The sequence below is a fragment of the Mobula birostris genome, chromosome 7, assembly GCF_030028105.1.
Source record: "Mobula birostris isolate sMobBir1 chromosome 7, sMobBir1.hap1, whole genome shotgun sequence".
NCBI lineage: Eukaryota > Metazoa > Chordata > Chondrichthyes > Myliobatiformes > Myliobatidae > Mobula > Mobula birostris.
In genome coordinates this window covers 120,272,068-120,290,807 of record NC_092376.1, presented here as the reverse complement: position 1 = coordinate 120,290,807, position 18,740 = coordinate 120,272,068, and the positions used below count along the sequence as shown (strand labels likewise).

Sequence of the window (18,740 nt, the reverse complement as noted above, 5' to 3'; positions counted from 1 at the left end):
TTCTGGGGCAGAGCATTCCATATATCCCCCACTCTCTGGGTGAAAAAGTTTTTCCTCAACTCCGTTCTAAATGGTCTACCCCTTATTCTTAAACTGTGGCCTCTGGTTCTGGACTCACCCATCAGCGGGAACATGCTTCCTGCCTCCAGCGTGTCCAATCCTTTAATCTTATATGTTTCAATAAGATCCCCTCTCAGCCTTCTAAATTCCAGAGTATACAAGCCTAGTGTCATAGTCGTAGTCATACTTTATTAATCCTGGGGGAAATTGGTTTTCATTACAGTTGCGCCATCAATAATAAATAGTAATAGAACCATAAATAGTTAAATAGTAATATGTAAATTATGCCAGTAAATTATGAAATAAGTCCAGGACCAGCCTATTGGCTCAGGATGTCTGACCCTCCAAGGGAGGAGTTGTAAAGTTTGATGGCCACAGTCAGGAATGACTTCCTATGACGCTCAGTGCTGCATCTCGGCGGGATGAGTCTCTAGCTGAATGTACTCCTGTGCCCACCCAGTACATTATGTAGTGAATGGGAGACATTGACCAAGATGGCATGCAACTTAGATAGCATCCACTTTTCAGACACCACCGTGAGAGAGTCCGGTTCCATCCCCACATCATCACTGCTCCAATCTTTCAACATATGACAGTCTCGCCATCCCAGGAATTAACCTTGTGAACCTACGCTGCACTCCCTCAATAGCAAGAATGTCCTTCCTCAAATTTGGAGACCAAAACTGCACACAGTACTCCAGGTGTGGTCTCACCAGGGCCCTGTACAGCTGCAGAAGGACCTCTTTGCTCTTTTACTCAATTCCCCTTGTTATGAAGGCCAGCATGCCATTAGCTTTCTTCACTGCCTGCTGTACTTGCATGCTTGCTTTCAGTGACTGATGTACAAGCACACCTAGATCTCGTTGTACTTCCTTTTTTCCTAACTTGACTCCATTTAGATAATAATCTGCCTTCCTGTTCTTATCACCAAAGTGGATAACCTCACATTTATCCTCATGAAACTGCATCTGCCATGCATCTGCCCACTCACCCAGCCTGTCCAAGTCACCCTGCATTCTCATAACAACCTCCTCACATTTCACACAGCCACCCAGCTTTGTGTCATCAAAAAATTTGCTAATGTTACTTTGAATTCCCTCATCTAAATCATTAATATATATTGTAAACAGTTGCCGTCCCAGCACTGAACCCTGCAGTACTCCACTGGTCACCGCCTGCCATTCCGAAAGGTACCCATTAATCGCTACTCTTTGTTTTCTGTCAGCCAGCCAATTTTCAGTTCATGTCAGTACTCTGCCCCCAATACCATGTGCCCTAATTTTGCCCACTAATCTCCTATGTGGGACTTTATCAAAGGCTTTCTGAAAGTCCAGGTACATTACATCCACTGGCTCTCCCTTGTCCATTTTCATAGTTACATCCTCAAAATATTCCAGAAGATTAGTCGAGCACGATTTCCCCTTCATAAATCCATGCTGACTTGGACCGATCCTGTTACTGCTATCCAGATGTGTCATAGTTTCATCTTTTGTAATTGACTCCAGCATCTTTCCCACCACTGACGTCAGGCTAACCGGTCTATAATTCCCTGTTTTCTCTCTTCCTCCCTTCTTGAAGAGAGAGACAACATCAGCCACCCTCCAATCCACAGGAACTGATCCTGAATCTATAGAACATTGGAAAATGATTACCAATGTGTCCACGATTTCTAAAGCCATCTCCTTAAGTAACCTGGGATGCAGACCATCATGTCCCGGGGACTTATCAGCCTTCAGACCCAACGGTCTATCCAAGACCATTTCCTGCCTAATATAAATTTCCTTCAGTTCATCCATTACCCTAGGTCGTTTGGCCACTATTATATCTGGGAGATTGTTTGTGTCTTCCCTAGTGAAGACAGATCCAAAGTACCTGTTCAACTCGTCTGCCATTTTCTTGTTCCCCATAATAAATTCAACCGTTTCTGTCTTCAAGGGCCCAATTTTGGTCTTAACTATTTTTTTCCTTTTCACATATCTAAAGAAGCTTTATATTCTTGGCTAGTTTACCTTTGTACCTCATTTTTTCTCCGTGCATTGCCTTTTTGGTTACCTTCTGTTGCTCTTTAAAAGTTTCCCAATCCTCTGGCTTCCCACTCGTCTTTGTTATGTTACCCTTCTTCTCTTTTATTTTTATACTGTCCATTACTTCCCTTGTCGGCCACGGCCTGCCCTTACTCCCCTTAGGATCTTTCTTCCTCTTTGGAATGAACTGATCCTGCACCTTCCGCATTATTCCCAGAAACACTTGCAGTTGCTGTTCCACTGTCATCCCTGCTAGGGTATTGTTCCATTGAACTTTGGCCAGCCCCTCCCTCATAGCACCATAGTTCCCTCTGTTCAACTGTAATACAGACACTTCCGAGTTCCCCTTCTCCCTCTCAAATTGTAGATTAAAATTAAGGATGACATTTCATAGTCAATAATTAGTCAATAATGATGAGAGAAAAGCAGTACAGAATCCCTGTTTCAAGTGAAATTTGATTAAGATAAAACTACATCTGTTTAGAAGTGAGTTGGTTTCTGTATTCAATGTTGTCAGTGTGTCAATATTTATAAAAGTACTTTAAAAATACAGTTATAATTGAGTGCCATTCAATTAATGCAGTTGAAAATGTATTTACCTCAAAGTATGAGGATCTCTAACTACTATGTGTAGTGTTCTTTTTAAAATAAAGAAAAATAAACTTTTTTCAAGTTTAAGGTACAATAATAAATTCCCTTATTCTGAAAATCTTTCAAAATCATTCTGTTTATGTCCTTGAGGTTAGAAAATTTGTTTTAACCTGCATAAGCTTCTGAATAACTGCTAATGAGTCCAATTAGTGATTAGTTCATTTTGGAGAATGGCTTACATAAAGTAAGGTTTTAGATAATATTTTCCTGTATACTAATGATATGTGTCCAGCAATTTGGATACCATATTCAGAATAGACAATCTAAGGTCTTTCATTTGTTTACCTGTCATCTACAAATTATAAAATTAGTGAATACATAATTACACTTGCAATGAACGTACTGTAGGTGTTAAATAGTAGCATATATTCTTGAGCTTGTGACCATCCTTAATATTGAAAAGTTCCATTGCAATACAATATTGCAACTTTAAAATTTTCAAATAAACATCGATTTAGATATCAAAACAACAATCATATTCTGTTTTCCCAATGTCAGTGTATTAATACAGCTTTTACTGCTCCTCCCCCTCCCCCTCCCATCAGACACCTGAAGAACTGGATGACTCAGACTTTGAAACTGAAGACTTTGACGTTCAAAGCAGAACTAGTGTTCAGACACAGGAAGACCAGCTTATTAATGGCCAAAGTGCAAGGGTAAGATGTGTTTATTAACTCCAGTTGCTTAATAGGATGTGTATTGTCCAATGTCTTTATGTTTTTAAATACCAAAACCTTGGCCATTGAGTATTACACACTTTCTGGGGAACAACTGACAGCTGTGATCCTGAAATTGGTAAATAAAGTTGCTGCAGAACTAATTATGGAGAAAATCAGCAAGTCATGTTATGAAGTAAATAAGTAGTAATTTCGTAATTTTATCTTATTGCAGTAGGATTATTATAAAATATTTTATTTGAACTGTTTTTGGGAAAGAGTTGCTTGTATGATTTTGTTTAAAATAGCTGTGCAGAGTATACGACCAGAGAATATTGTGCTCTATCAATGTAGATGACAGCTGTTAGGATCTGAAGAATGAGGTAGGGCAGTTCCCAATGGACAGTTCCACAGCGCTCAGCTGCTCTGATTTTTTTTTTGGCACTGTTTATCTCTTGGAAAATGGGTGTTTTGAAGTCAATGGGAAAGGGAAGTGAAAATGTTATGCGCTGTATTTCTGAAGCTGGGATTAAGGCATCTTCTCCAAATAAGGGAAGCACTGTAAAGCATCAGCAAAACCAATGTTTTGTAGTACAGAGCTGATTTGAAAAGTAGTTCTGTTCATTTGTGGATTTCCTGTGTGTACTGTTTATTGTGTTGCCTCTACAAATAAAGCTTAACGTGTTCAATTTTTACATCAGTATTTCACAGCAGTTCTCTGCAGAAAATTTACTCATTTGGTGAAATTAAAGTGTCAATAAAAAGCACATATAGCAATTCTCTATATGAATTTGCAAGGGCATGTACTTGCATGTTCAGCATCAGGAAGAATTCAGGTTCACAACTTTTGGGTCTTGCAAAATTGAGCTACTTACAGATGGTATTGGAAGCCAAACAACATATTTAATTTTTATTTGCTGCTGTATTTAGCAGCAAGTAAGCTAGAAAGCCAGTCAGTGTTAGCAGAATCATAGATTGCCTGGAATATGCAGAGATAATCATGGCTCTGTGTACTACATCCAGATTGCAATACATAAGATTAAGAAAGGTAAAGATGGGCTAGCTAGAATGTTTCACCCATAGTAGGTGTATCAAAAACAAGAGGGTGTACATTTAAGATGAAGGAAGGAACTTTAATAGAGATTTGAGGCTTTTTTTTAGTGGTGATTATTTGAAATATTCTGCTAGAGGAGGCAACAGGCAGAAGAATCTAAAGCAATTACAACAATCAAGCATTTAGAGAAATGCTTACATTGGTAAGGTGTAGAAGAATGTGGCCGTAATACAGGTAAATAGGGTTAGTATAGATGGACTGGATGTGATGGGCCAAAGGGCCTGTATCTGTGCTGTACAACTTTTACTCTCTGAAAACTGATGCAAAAACTGCATGGTCAAGTTAATAAGCAGAAAATGGCTCAAAATGTAATGAGTTAAGCCTTTCCAAAAATATTTTTTTAATTTTTGAAAACTATCATGAAATTGAATTCTAAACTTAAAATTGTTCAATCATTACCTTAGAAAAAAACATGAGGTATTGAATAGCCAAGTACAGGTTGATTACCCCTTATCCAAAATTCCAAAATCTGAAAACTTCCGAAATCCAAAATTTTATTTTGAGTGCTGATGTGACGTCACAAATGGAAAATTCCACAAGGCCCTGGGAAGGATCCTAGGCAATGTGCAGATCTCTGCACACAACAGGCAGTTCTGAGAAGTGACCTCACATATGTAATGAACAGAAGTTAATGAAAAATAGAAAAATACTGCATAAAGTGAAAAATGATCACAATCATATATTAAAAGATTGGATTCATCAGTGTTGGAGCGAACATATGTCACTTAATAGTATGAAACAAGCAAAGGTCTATCACAAAACTGAAAATTGCAGGTAATTGTGAATATTCAGCAGGCTGGTTGCAGAAGTTTAAGAAAAGGCATGGCTTTAATTTTTTTTTAAATTTGTGGTGATAAAGCTTCTGCTGATCACAAAGCAGTAGAGAAATTCATTGAACTTGCCAAGATTGGCACTGATGAAAACCTAACACACTGAACAGCTGCATCAATACATTTGTGTGATGAACAAGTGTAAGACAAAGACTGCTTACCGGTAGTCTGCTTACCAAAGACTGCATAAATTAAGTTGGAATGATGGCAATTCCAAGCTATCCCATTATATATTCCAAAATCTGAAATATTTCCAGCCCGAAGTATTTCAGGTATGTGGTACTCAACCTATATACTGATCAATGCGTACCCTTACTATAGGTGTGTTGATCTCAATCCTTAAAGGAAAAGTTCCTGTTACATCAGATGTCCACGATATCAGAGCGGGTATTCTATTTTATTCATATTTTCTGTGAAGTTTGCAAGTTTTTTTTTGCTCTAACAGATTAATAGTACTATATAAAATTAAGTAACTAGAGGTTTTCCATTTAAAAAACAAGATTCAGCTGTCAGCCTCGTCTTTGTTTATTAATTCACATTTGAACAGATTTTTATTTTATCTTTTTAGGCCTGATCTCTACCTGTGATGTTTTGTTTTCCAGGCCATTATGGCACAGCTTCCACAGGAGCAGAAAGCAAAGATTGCTGAGCAGGTAGCCAGCTTTGAGGAGGAGAAAATCAAGCTGGATGCTGAAGTTTCTAAGTGGGATGACAGTGGAAATGATATTATTGTCTTGGCCAAGCAGATGTGCATGATTATGATGGAGATGACAGACTTCACAAGGTGTGCTATTCATTGTTGAATTGTAGCTCATAGTTCAATGATATAATTTTAGTTGCTAAGTATCTAAGTTTTGAAATTGCCTCCTTAAACCCCTCTGCCTGCCCCTTTGAAACTACTACAGTAAAACTGATTATCTGGCACTCTTGGGACTTAGTTGTGCCAGAGCTTCAAATTTCCTGAAATAATGGATATTACTCCTAGTAATATCCCAACAGAATCTGAATTCCCCCTTTTTATATATGTTATACAGTGATATAATGTACTTTCAATTGAACCTAATGAGCTTAAAGGCAGCTTGAATAATGGCAAACAACAGGAATTCTGCAGATGCAGAATAATGGCAGTAGGAAAACAGGGCTCTTTGAAGTGAGCATAGAAAACGGAGCCACACTGGGTTCAAAAAGTTGTAGAGGAAACAAAGCCACCTGATCCACACATCGAATTGTAAAGATTTCTAAACAGTGGGATAACGCAGTATCAGAGGACTCTACATGCCATGTTACTAGTACTATATTTGTGTATTTATTTTTTACTATTATTTTTTTTTGTATTTGCATGGCTTGTACTTTGCACATTGTTTCTCAGTGTCTGTACATATGTTTGTAGCTTTTCATTGATTTATTTCTATTTCGTTGTTCTACTGTGAGTGCCTGCAAGAAAATGAATCTCTGGGTGGTATATGGTGACATAAGCATATTTTGATAATAAATTTACTTTAAACTTTAAGTGTTATTGTACTTTGGCCAAGCTTTTGCTCAGCAGCTCTACTAGCTCCTTAGTGTCAAGTTTTGTTGTAAAATACTTGGGGCATTCTGTAAATATAAGTTGTTTAGTATTTTAATTCCACATCCCATTCCCATTCTGACATGTCTATCCATGGCCGCCTCTACTGTAAAGATGAAGCCACACTCAGGTTGGAGGAACAACGCCTTATATTCCGTCTGGGTAGCCTCCAACCTGATGGCATGAACATCGACTTCTCTAACTTCCGCTAAGGCCCCACCTCCCCCTCGTACCCCATCTGTTACTTATTTTTATGCACACATTCTTTCTCTCACTCTCCTTTTTCTCCCTCTGTCCCTCTGAATATACCCCTTGCCCATCCTCTGGGTCCCCCCCCCCTTGTCTTTCTTCCCGGACCTCCTGTCCCATGATCCTCTCGTATCCCCTTTTGTCTATCACCTGTCCAGCTCTTGGCTCTATCCCTCCCCCTCCTGTCTTCTCCTATCATTTTGGATCTCCCCCTCCCCCTCCAACTTTCAAATCCCTTACTCACTCTTCCTTCAGTTAGTTCTGACGAAGGGTCTCGGCCTGAAACGTCGACTGTACCTCTTCCTACAGATGCTGCTTGGCCTGCTGCGTTCACCAGCGACTTTGATGTGTGTTGCTTGTTTAATATTTGCTTTTTTTTGTTCTATTTTATAGAGGGAAAGGTCCACTGAAAAATACGTCTGATGTAATCAGTGCGGCCAAGAAAATTGCTGAAGCAGGTTCAAGAATGGATAAGCTTGGACGTACTATTGCTGATCACGTGAGCATTGCCTTCCTCCCCCACCCTAACTGGTTTCTGGCCCTTGCTCTCATTCTCTCTCCTCTCCACCTCCGAATACCCCCCCCCCCCACCCCGATGCTAGGTGACATTAGTCAATAAAAATTGAGGTGGAATAATCTGGGATTTTATCAGAAATACTAAGATCTCCATGTAGCACACCTGAACCTATTTCTTTGCACAAGGGTGGCTGTGAAGCATTATGGTATAGTGGATTCTTGAATTGGGCTTCTAAATATGACAAACAACAGGATATCAAAATAGACACATTTTTGTGCTTTCAAGTTTCTACACTGAGTTACCAGCAATCTGTTTCATTGACTATCCATTTAAGTTCTTTTTGCCACAGGAAACTGAAACATAATTAACAATTTAATATGATTTTTGTCATTTTAAAATACAGCATTTTAACTACAGTACTAGATCTTGTAGAAAATAGAGAATAACATGCAGCCAATAAATTATAAATTCTAGTGCATAATTGCTGTAATTTTCACGATTCACAATTAAAATGTGTAATTGGATAAATAACATGAGAGCAAGTAGGTGCGGACATCTAAACTTGCTCACTGCTTGTTTCACTCAGTATTGTGGTAATACTCATCTGTTTGGTACAAGGTGACTACAGACCTTTTTATATCAATGGTGTCTTTGCAGATGTCTCAGTTACAGGTTCCTACAGATGTTAAGTCTGAATAAACAGTACTTATAACAAGCAGTAACTTAATCCACTTGATTGACTCAATCCACTTCTGGTTTAACATAATTGAGGTGCTAAAATCCATTTGTTTTAAGACTTGGATTATACTGTAGGATTTCAGTATATAATGTTTTTAATTTCAGACATTTAGTTAGAAAAGCTGATCAGGTTAATCATACTGCCTGCAGAATAAAACTGGAAAATTATTCTATTTGTCTCTTTGCACAGGGATGTATTTTTTTTCTGTTAAGATGAACTGGAAATATTCGATCTTTCTTTCCTTCATAACTTAAAGCAGCTTTTCTTTTTTCAAAATCTGACATTACCTTTGAAAAATCTCCTTTCACCTTTGCGTATTTGAGTCAACATTAGTTTATATAGATGTAATTTAAAATTTTAAATTATTACATGATAAATGATAACTAGTTTTTTGTAATTTTGCAGTTAAGGGTATTTTTACTCGGCTCAGTTATGTTTATGATGTATTACCAGAAATATATACAGCCTAAATTGTTCATGAACATTTTAGTCCTGAGTTGAGTGAATGGTTACCTAGTTACTTGCAGGTTAATTACCCAGTTAGCTCACATGTATTCATCTTTTAACAAAAAAGCATACGGTACTGTGCAGAAGTCTTAGGCACATGTACAGTGCCTATAAAAAGTATTGCCCCCCCCCCCCAGAGGTTTTCATGTTCTATTGTTTTACAACATTGAATCACGGTGGAGTTAATATGGCTTTTTGATACTGATCAACAGAAAAAGACTCAATTATGTCAAAGAGAAAACAGATCTCTAAAAAGTGATGTAAGTTAATTACAAATATAATTTACAAAATAATTGATTGCAAGTATTCACCCTTAATATGGTTAATAAGGTACACCAAATCATCACTGGTTTCTGATTGGTTTCAGAAGTCACATAATTAATTAAATGGAGATCACCTGTTTGCACTCAAGGTGTTTCAATTAATTGTAGTAAAAAAAATACACTTGTATCTGGGAGGTCGAGCTGCAGTGAGTCAGTATTCTAACAAAAACTAACCCGTGAAGACAAAGGAAAACTCCCAAGCAATTCCACAATAAAGTTATTGTCAATCATCAAGAACTGGAAAGAATATTGCACAGCTGTAAATCTGCCTAGACAGGCTGTCCTCAAAACTGAGTGACCGTGCAAGAAGGAGACCAGTGAGGGAGGCCACCAAGAGACCTATGACAATACTAGAGGAGTTACAAGCTTCAGTGGCTGAGATGGGAGAGGCTATGCATCAGCTGTTGCCTTGGGTGCTTCACCAGTCACAGCTTTACTCAGGAGAGGGATATGGGAGACTCTTGAGTCAGCTGGAAGAAGGTTCTATGGTCTGATGAAACCAAAATTGAGCTTTTTGGTCATCAGACTAAATTCTATGTTTGGTGTAAGCTAAACACTGCGCATCAAAAATGACACCATCCCTACTGTGAGGCATGGTGGTGGCTGCATTGTGCAGTGGGGATGCTTCACTGCAGCAGGCTCTGGAAGGCTTGTAGAGGGTAAAATGAATGCAACAAAATACAGGGGAAATCCTGGTGGAAAACCTGATGCAGTCTGCAAGAGAACTGTGACTTGGGAAAAGATTTGTTTTCCAGCAGGACAGTGACCCCAAGCATAAAGCCAAAGCTACACAGGAATAGTTCAAAAACAACAAAGTTAATATCCTGGAGTAGCCAAGTCAGAGTCCAGACCTCAATCCAATTGAGAATTTGTGGCTGGACTTGAGAAGGGCTGTTCACTCACGGTCCCCATGCGATCTGGCAGAGCTTGAGCAGTTTTGTAAAGAGAATGGGGAAAAAGCTACAGTGTTCAGATGTGCAAAGCTGATAAGAGACCTATCCACACAGACTCAAGGCTGTAATTGCTGCCAAAAGTGCATCTGCTAAATATTGACTTGAAGGGGGTAAATACTTAATGCAATCAACACACATCAAAGTTGCTGGTGAACGCAGCAGGCCAGGCAGCATCACTAGGAAGAGGTACAGTCAACGTTTTGGGCCGAGACCCTTCATCAGGACTAACTGAAAGAAGAGCTAGTAAGAATGCAATCAATTATTTTGTGTTTTATATTTGTAATTAATTTAGATCACTTTGTAGAAATCTGTTTTCGCTTTGACACTAAAATGTCAAAAAAGCTAAATTAAATCCACTGTGATTCAAATGTCATAAAACAATAAAACATGAAAGCTTCCAAGTTGAGGTGAATTCTTTTTATAAGCACTGTATATAATTAGGGTGCCTAAGACTTTTGCACAGTACTGTATTTGTCAATGTGCAATGGAGAGCAAGTTTATAAATGTGGCGGGAGCAAAGGATGTTGGGAATGGCAAAGGTGGAGCACCATAGGTGGGGGCAGGACAGGTGGCAGAAAAAGAGTGCCAGGGATGGGGGAGGAGGATGTAGACACGCTCAGCCTGAGACACCAGTCACGGTCATTTGATTCCAAATAATTGGTTTATTGATCATTATATAATTTCTCTCTGGTACTTCCTGCTCCTTCCCCCGCCCCCCCCCCCCGCTTTCTCCAACCATGATTTCTCTCTCCCTGCCCCTTTCCCACTCTCAGTTCACAATGGAGATCTGTATCAGAATCAAGGTTATCATCTCTCACATATGTCATTGTATTTTTTTGCGGCAGCAGTACAGTGCAATATATAAATTTCTACAGTGGTATGTAAAAGTCTTAGGCACCCTAGCTATACATATATGCCTAAGACTTCTGCACAGTACTACACAAACTGACTGTTTAAAATTTAAAACCAGCAATATTAGTAGCCTATGTATATAAACATTAAAGTTGTGAAGAAAGCATTGAGCACAGATTGAAATGTGGGGGATTCATTCACAGAGTTAAAATATTTCTCAGGTAGATAATTTTTTTGTTTCAGGACAAAGTATCAAAGGCTCTGGACAAAGATACTAAAATCTCTGGCAATATTTTTTTGACCCTTTTATCACAGCTTTCTTCCATGTACTTAGCTTTTTGTTCATAGAGAAGCCAGGCGTCACTCTAGCATAAGTAAATGGTAAAATATTGTGTTGAACCGATTAACTCATGCAGGGAAACACTTAAATCAGTTTCAGAATGACAAACCATTGCAACATTGGTACCTCCCAACCAAAAGTTCCTTTGAATGTCAAGCATGCTGACAAAAGTTGAAGACTACATTCAGACTGGTTACTAATGAAGGGATTTGTCTCCTAAGAGACAATCAAGAACGGGGTCTTTACTATTTAAGGTTTAAACTGAAATATGATTGGACAGGGATGTTCTGATCTGTCAATTATTTGTCTGTGAAGACTGGCCAGCAGCATGAGTATTTCTATCCTTTTTACCTTGTTAGCACTGAATCCTTTTCCAGAATGCTGGAGGCTAAGTAATGCACACAAGCTCCTTTGGTATTAATTTCAGATAAACGTCTGCAATTTCTGTTGGATTCCTTTTACAAATTCTGAATTTAATTTGATTGATTTTGCTGACAGGATAATGCAGATAAGTCGTAGAAAATTGTACAGGTCATTTCTATTTTCAGGTTATCCATGTTAGTCGAACTTAGTTCTGCAGGCCATGTTTATTGGTATAGATCCAGCAGATTCTGCTCTTTAACTGAACTTGTCAGTCCACCTCTGCACCATTTTTCAAATGAACTCTGTATCCCTAAATTTGCTTGATATCTGATACTTAGAAATCATTTCCTTGACTAAGCCTCTGCAGCCCTTCGTATGATGAATTCTAAAGGTTCACCAGCTACTGGATGAAAAAAAAAACTTCTTACCTCTGTCCTTCCTGGCCAGCTCTGTTTTGTGTCTGAGTCCTAATTCTGTCTGTTCCAGATAACAGAAACATTAACTGTTTTGAAAAAAACCTCCTTTCAAGCTCCTTAAGAAGTGCATACATTTCAATGAAATTGCCTTATTTTTCTGTACTCTAGAAGAGTAAAAGCATAGTACATTTCCTTGTACAACAAATCTGTCATCTAAGAATCAGTCTGGTAATTTGCAGCAGTCGTTCTATTGCATTTTTTTCCCCATGGGCAGCAAGAGCAGGCCTGTATACTATTCCAAATGGAGCATCACCAAAGCTCTATTTATTTAAAAGTTGCAGACATCACTATTCTTTTACTCAAATCTTGCAGTATAGAACATAATATGAAGTTAAGCCATGAGTTTGAAAAAAACTGATGTTTTTTCACTCAGAATTTGAAACATTCATAGGAATTGTGAATTTTTTAACTAGTGTTTTCTTTTGTAGTGCCCAGATTCCAGCTGCAAGCAAGATTTATTGGCTTATCTGCAGCGCATTGCTTTGTATTGCCATCAGTTGAATATCTGCAGCAAAGTAAAGGCAGAAGTTCAAAACCTGGGTGGAGAACTCATTGTGTCTGGAGTAAGTATTCTGTAATTAATGAAAATACAGATGGCTATTTTGAGATGTAACAGATATTGGCTTTTTATGCCATCTTTCTGAGCCAGCAGTAGGGTAGTTCATTTGCCTGGTGGTATGTGTGTGCCTGACTTGCACCACACAAAATGTGGGTCTGGCTGGTTGGGGTAATATTGACCAAGAGAGAATTACTTTAAGTTTTCTACTCTTGTTTTATTTCTTGGGGTCTGGCAATCTAATTATTTGGTATTTCAGTGCAAAGCAATAGCCTATATGCAGTCCTGTATGGTGGACCCCATAGCTTCATGACTGGAGGCAGTTGACTGTAATTTGCTTGTTACTTTAGCTTCCAGAACATTTCAGGATGCTGAGTTTTCCAGAGGTACACTAAGTTGTTTCTATTTGTAGTCATTCATTTGCAATGCTTATGTCATTTTCTTTGCAAGAGTTGGGAAAATGTCCCAGCCCTATTGAAACCAGCCTGTAAATCTGAGGCACAATCAGTTATTGGCCTCTTTCAACTAGGTTCTGTTGGTATATCAGATGGAATCCCAAAGAGCTCTCATAGAATTTCTATGTTGTCTACTTATATTTAAAATTAACTTGTCCAATCTACCTAAGTTTTTGCCAATCTTCAAATGCATTGTTGTAGACTAAAAACATTAATCAAGAACTAGAGTAATGAGTTAGTGACATGCAGAATATTCTTAACATTAGTGTCATCAATTTGTTAGTCGAATCAACTATATGAGTTAGCAAGTTAAATATCTATGTTGTTAAAAATAAATTACAATGTTTTAAATTGACAACTCTTTTCCCTAACTTACTTAGCATAGTAGAACACTGCACCTCAAAGCCCTCTATTTTTCTATTATCCATGTTCCTAAGAGTAACTTAAATGTCCCTAATGTATCTGCTTTACTACCACTCATGGCATGGTGTTCCATGCTCTCACCACTCGATGTTTAAAAAAAATCTTATCTCTGACATTCTCCCTTTGTTCACTCTTTGTTCCAATCACCTTAAAATTATGCCCCTCACATTCGTCATTTCTGCCCTGGGAAAAGTCTCTGGTTATCCACTTGATGTGTGCCTCTTGTCTTCTTGCACACCTCCGTTCCTTCATACAGCTAAGAGTCCTGCCTTTAATCCTGCATTCTGCATTGAAATTTGACCTTCCAACAAGAATCACTTCATACCTTTCCAGGTTGAACTCTATCTGCTACTTCTCTGCCTCGCTCTATATCTTGTTACTATTCTGTTTAGCCTATGACAACCTCCTTTTCTCCAAAAAGAAAAGCCCTGGCTCACTCAGCCTATCTTCACAAGACATGCCCTCTAATCCGAACAGCATCTTGGTAAGTTTCCTCTGTACCCTCTCTACAGCTTCGCTACCTACTTGTGCAGCAACTTTGAGAGATCTATGGATGTGGATCCCAAGAACCCTCTATTCCTCCACACTGCTGAACTCCAGGCAGAATACTGTTTATCTATTACCACTCTCTGCCTTCTATGGGCAAACTAATTCTGAACCCACACGGCCAAGTTTCCCTATATCCCATGTATCCTGATTGAATGAGCCTACCATGGGGAACTATATCAAATGGCTTACTAGAATGCGTATACACCAAATCCACTGTTCTACCTTTATCAGTGTGCTTTGTTGCATCCTCAAAAATTTATTCAGGTACATGCGGTGTGATCTACCCTCACAAAGCCACATCAGACTATGCTTTTCCAAATGCTCATAAATCCTGTCTTCAATAATTTGCTCACGACTAACCTAAGACCCACTAGTCTATAATTCCCACGGTTATCTCTATTCCCTTTTTTAAAACGAAATAACATTTGTTACATTGTAGTCATCTGTACTACTGTGACTGGTGAGGACAAAAAGATCATCGCCAGAGGCATAGCAGTCTCTTCCCATAGTAACCTGGCGTATATCCTGTCTGACATTGGGAACTATCCTAATGTTTTTCAAAAGTTCCAGCACATCATCTTTCTTAACGTCAACATTTACTAGCATTTCAGCCTGCTTTACATTGTTCTCACAAATGTCAAGGTCCGTCTCACGGATGAATACTGAAGGAAAGTTTTCATGAAGGACCTCCCCTACCTTCTCCAACTCCAGGCAACTGTTTCCTCTTTCATACCTGATCGTTCTACCCTCATCTTAGTCATTCTCCTGTTCTTCATATATGTGTAGAATGCCTTGAGGATTTCCTTAATTATATTTTCCAAGGATTTCTCATGCCCCCTTTTATCTTTCCTAAGTCTAATCCTCAGCTCCTTCCTGGCTACCTTGTAACTCTGTAGAACCCTGTCTGACCCTTGCTTTCTAAGCCTTAAGTAAGCCTTTTTTTTTCTCTTGACTAGATATTCCACATCCTCTGTGCTTCCTTCATACCATCCTTTCCCTGCCTCAATACAAAACAACCTCCACATTTCCATTTTGCATTTCCTGAGTACATCTATCCCCATTTCTGCTCCCAGTTTCCTACCTAGTAGTATCATAATTTCATCTCAATTAAATAATTGCCCATATCGTCTGTGCTTATCTCTCTCCAAAGCTATGGTAAAGGTCAATAAGTTGTGGTCACTCTCCAAAATTCTCTCTCACTGAGAAATCTGACACCTGACCAGGTTCATTGCCTAGCCTCAGATCCAGTATGACCTCTCCTCTGGTTGGCCCGCCTACATACTGCATTAGGAGTTCTTCCTGGACACAGTTAAATAACAGCAGATTGTGCCACTGAGTTAAATCCTTAATGCTATTTACTGAAAATAACATTAAATTTATCTGTGCAACTTTCTCCTGACCGGTTAAAGCAACAACTTTAGCTTTGCAATGTACTGAACATACTAATTTTAGTACTGGACCAAGTAAATCTTGCTAGGGAGAGAAAGATCCTATATATTATATAACTGAAAACTCTGGTTAGACTAAAGAAATTCTAGGCACATGTCTTCACTTTTATTGGATTAATTGAGAAAGATGAAGCAGTACAAATGCATTTCATTCAAGAGCAATCCTATGTTTAGATTAAGTTTATTTCAGAGTGCAATTTGCTCATTTAATAGAGGTCTACTTTTTCTTGCTATATGATTTTATTTTTATAGTTTTAGCTATTTGCTAAAGAATTGAAGCACAAACCAATGTTATTGTAACAGAATATGATTTAAGTTGAAAAATTTCTATATGGGATGTTTAAACATGATTCATTACTATGTTGACGTAAGAGATGGATTATCTGCTGGTCATTAGGCCTCCTGCTGTGCATAGCCATTCAGAAAAAAAAACATTTGGAAAGCTGTCAGTCATTTGTAGTTGACTAATATAACAATACTTGCTGCGAAAGCTCACTTGGAAAGATCACCCATTTTCTATGATATTGGACAGCTATCAAAAGCAATGAGGCTGTATTTCAAGCCAGTAGTTTCAGGGGAGGAATGGGAAAAACTTGGAGGTAACTTGGTGTGTAATCGGCAATTTTAGACGAGCCATGAAAATGTATTAACACTATGGTTTGGCAAAGGACTTTGTGCACTGTAATTTAAGGCAAAATTTTGCATTAAATCAATTCGTTCACAGAAATTTTGATAACTTAATTATCTACAGTATTGCCAACAAAAAAGGAGTACAAGTTTTGGTGTACAATTTAACACTATAATATAAAGACTGAAAACTTAAGGTTTCTTACATCTTATACATTTGCATGATACCTCACAGATGGTATTGACAAAATAACATGTATAGTTTTAGCAGCATGTGCTGTTAGTAAACAGAATTACTGCATATAATCTTGAGTTTATGTTAAAATTGCCACTTAATTGTAGTTAATGGATAATTTTCAGACATTTATCTTGTGTCTCATTTACAGGTGGATAGTGCAATGTCTTTGATCCAAGCTGCAAAGAACTTGATGAATGCTGTGGTACAAACAGTTAAAGCTTCCTATGTGGCATCCACTAAATACCAGAAGTCTCTTGGCATGGCATCGCTGAACATGCCTGCTGTTTCGTGGAAGATGAGGGCTCCTGAGAAGAAACCCTTGGTTAAGAGGGAGAAAAATGACGATATTCACAAAGTTAAAAGATCATCTCAGAAAAAGCATGTCTCACCAGTACAGGCTCTCAGTGAGTTCAAGGCTATGGATAGCATTTAGAATAAAAAAAAACATTCCTATAATATATCACTCATTGAAAAAAAGTACAGTTGAATGGGTTTCAGGAACTCTCTATAATTTGCTTTAAATTTTTATTATAAGAAAGCTAGGCATTTAAGATACATAAATGTGAATCATAGCAAGTTACTCATTCTTCCTTAAAGTTAAATAAAATTAGGCTCCATTCCGTAACTGGGAGGGAAGTTGAAAAAGATCTACACATTAGGTCAAATTTAAGCTTTGTCTGACTCTCTGTAACAAGCTGGTAATAACTAATATAATTAAGAAACTAACTTTTTAAGAGATGTGCAGTTCGAATACTGAATTTTAAAGCCCACAAGTTCTTACAATCAAGTGAGACGGCAATAATCTGTTTTTAAATTCATTTCAATGATCAATCACACTTGTACAGTAATGAAAGACTTTAAAGCATTGCATTTATGTAGAGGTTTTGATTGATTTAATTGCCTTAGCTGGTTTGTGGGGTGGTTTGTAATTTTGAATTTAAGGGTTTTCTACTAGTTTTCTTTCCCTTCCTGCTACACCTCTTCCCCCCCACCCCCAATTCTCCCCACCTTCTCCTGCAGTCAAACCAAAAGGGAATTTCTATCTTTTTTTTGTTACCCTTTTCAAAAAAGGGGCAAGTTCTTTACATATTCTTCAGCATTAATATGATCTTTGGTTGTGGTTGATAGAGCAATAGAACTTTAATAGCCAAAATATTATTGTGCTACGCAATCTTATATATATCAAGGTAAAAAGTAATGGTATGATAATCATTGAAGACAATCCTAAATTAGTAACTAGAGTTGTAATGTACCATACCTAAGGACATTTTTAAAAGAAATCTTTTTCATGATTTAAATGCTTTTTGAACTATAAATTTACCTCTGTACTGGCTATAATTCTCAAATAAAGTTACTGTTTTGACAAACCTTTTAGCTTCTGGCATTCTGAAATTTTAGCTATCCGTTTGCAGTTAACTGAAATATATCACGGTTTTTGTTCTACATACGTGTATAACAAAGCTCTAAGAACACCTACTCCAGCCTTGGATAAAAAGTTGCAAGTTACAGTTATAGATTTGGCTATATTTGGGTAGTAGTTGTTCTGATCATGGAGTTTATTTGTGTTAAAGTGTATTACACATTTTAATATATTTAGAAAAGGGTGCATTTCCAACAGTATTTTGTAACTTGAATGATACAGATATGGGCATTGTGGGCAAGGGAAAGTGATTTTGGCTTAAGTATTTTAGTTCTGTAGGTTGCAAATTAATTAGTTCAAAAGCATGGATATTTAAAGTTTAGCTAAAAAAGTTTTCTTGGAGTAGTAATATCTTTACTCTCTTTTGGATGCAAAGGTGTTTCACTGATTATTAGGCATTCTAAATCAAAGGTGTCAACTTTGGCATATTTTGAAGATCATGCAGCCTTTAGGGATGTATCACATATGTTTACCTTGATGCTATGTCGGTTTACCAATGACCAGTTTACCGTGACAAATCAAAGTTGTCACAGTCACTCAGTCAACATCTTTGAATGTACAATAATGAAGGGCGGAAGAATTCTGTCGAAGAACCTTTCCCCTGAAAAGGTTACTACTCTCTTTCCACAAATGTTGCCTGATGAGTTTCTGCAGATTTTTTTTTTAAATTTCACATTTCCAGCCTTTAGGTTTTTTTTTGTGGGGGCGTTTTCCTTCTATCCATTGCATGCAGCTTTGAAATGTTCCTGAGAGGCAGGAAAACCGATATCTTGAGGAGAAAAATCTGGGAGTTGGCTCTGTAA

General features: G+C 37.8%; 1 protein-coding gene across 3 annotated transcripts in view; it reads left to right on the top strand.

Annotated features, from left to right (window-relative positions):
* ctnna1 (catenin (cadherin-associated protein), alpha 1) overlaps positions 1-17,884 on the top strand; it is a 119,013-nt gene extending 101,129 nt beyond the window's left edge. For all 3 annotated transcript variants that reach the window (XM_072263675.1, XM_072263676.1, XM_072263677.1), the window contains exons 14-18: positions 3,281-3,391; positions 5,938-6,119; positions 7,545-7,650; positions 12,650-12,784; positions 16,666-17,884. In XM_072263675.1, the coding sequence (XP_072119776.1) occupies positions 3,281-3,391; positions 5,938-6,119; positions 7,545-7,650; positions 12,650-12,784; positions 16,666-16,950 (819 nt within the window). In that variant the 3' untranslated portion in view covers positions 16,951-17,884. The remainder of the gene's footprint in view (positions 1-3,280; positions 3,392-5,937; positions 6,120-7,544; positions 7,651-12,649; positions 12,785-16,665) is intronic.
* Positions 17,885-18,740: the final 856 nt, after the last annotated feature.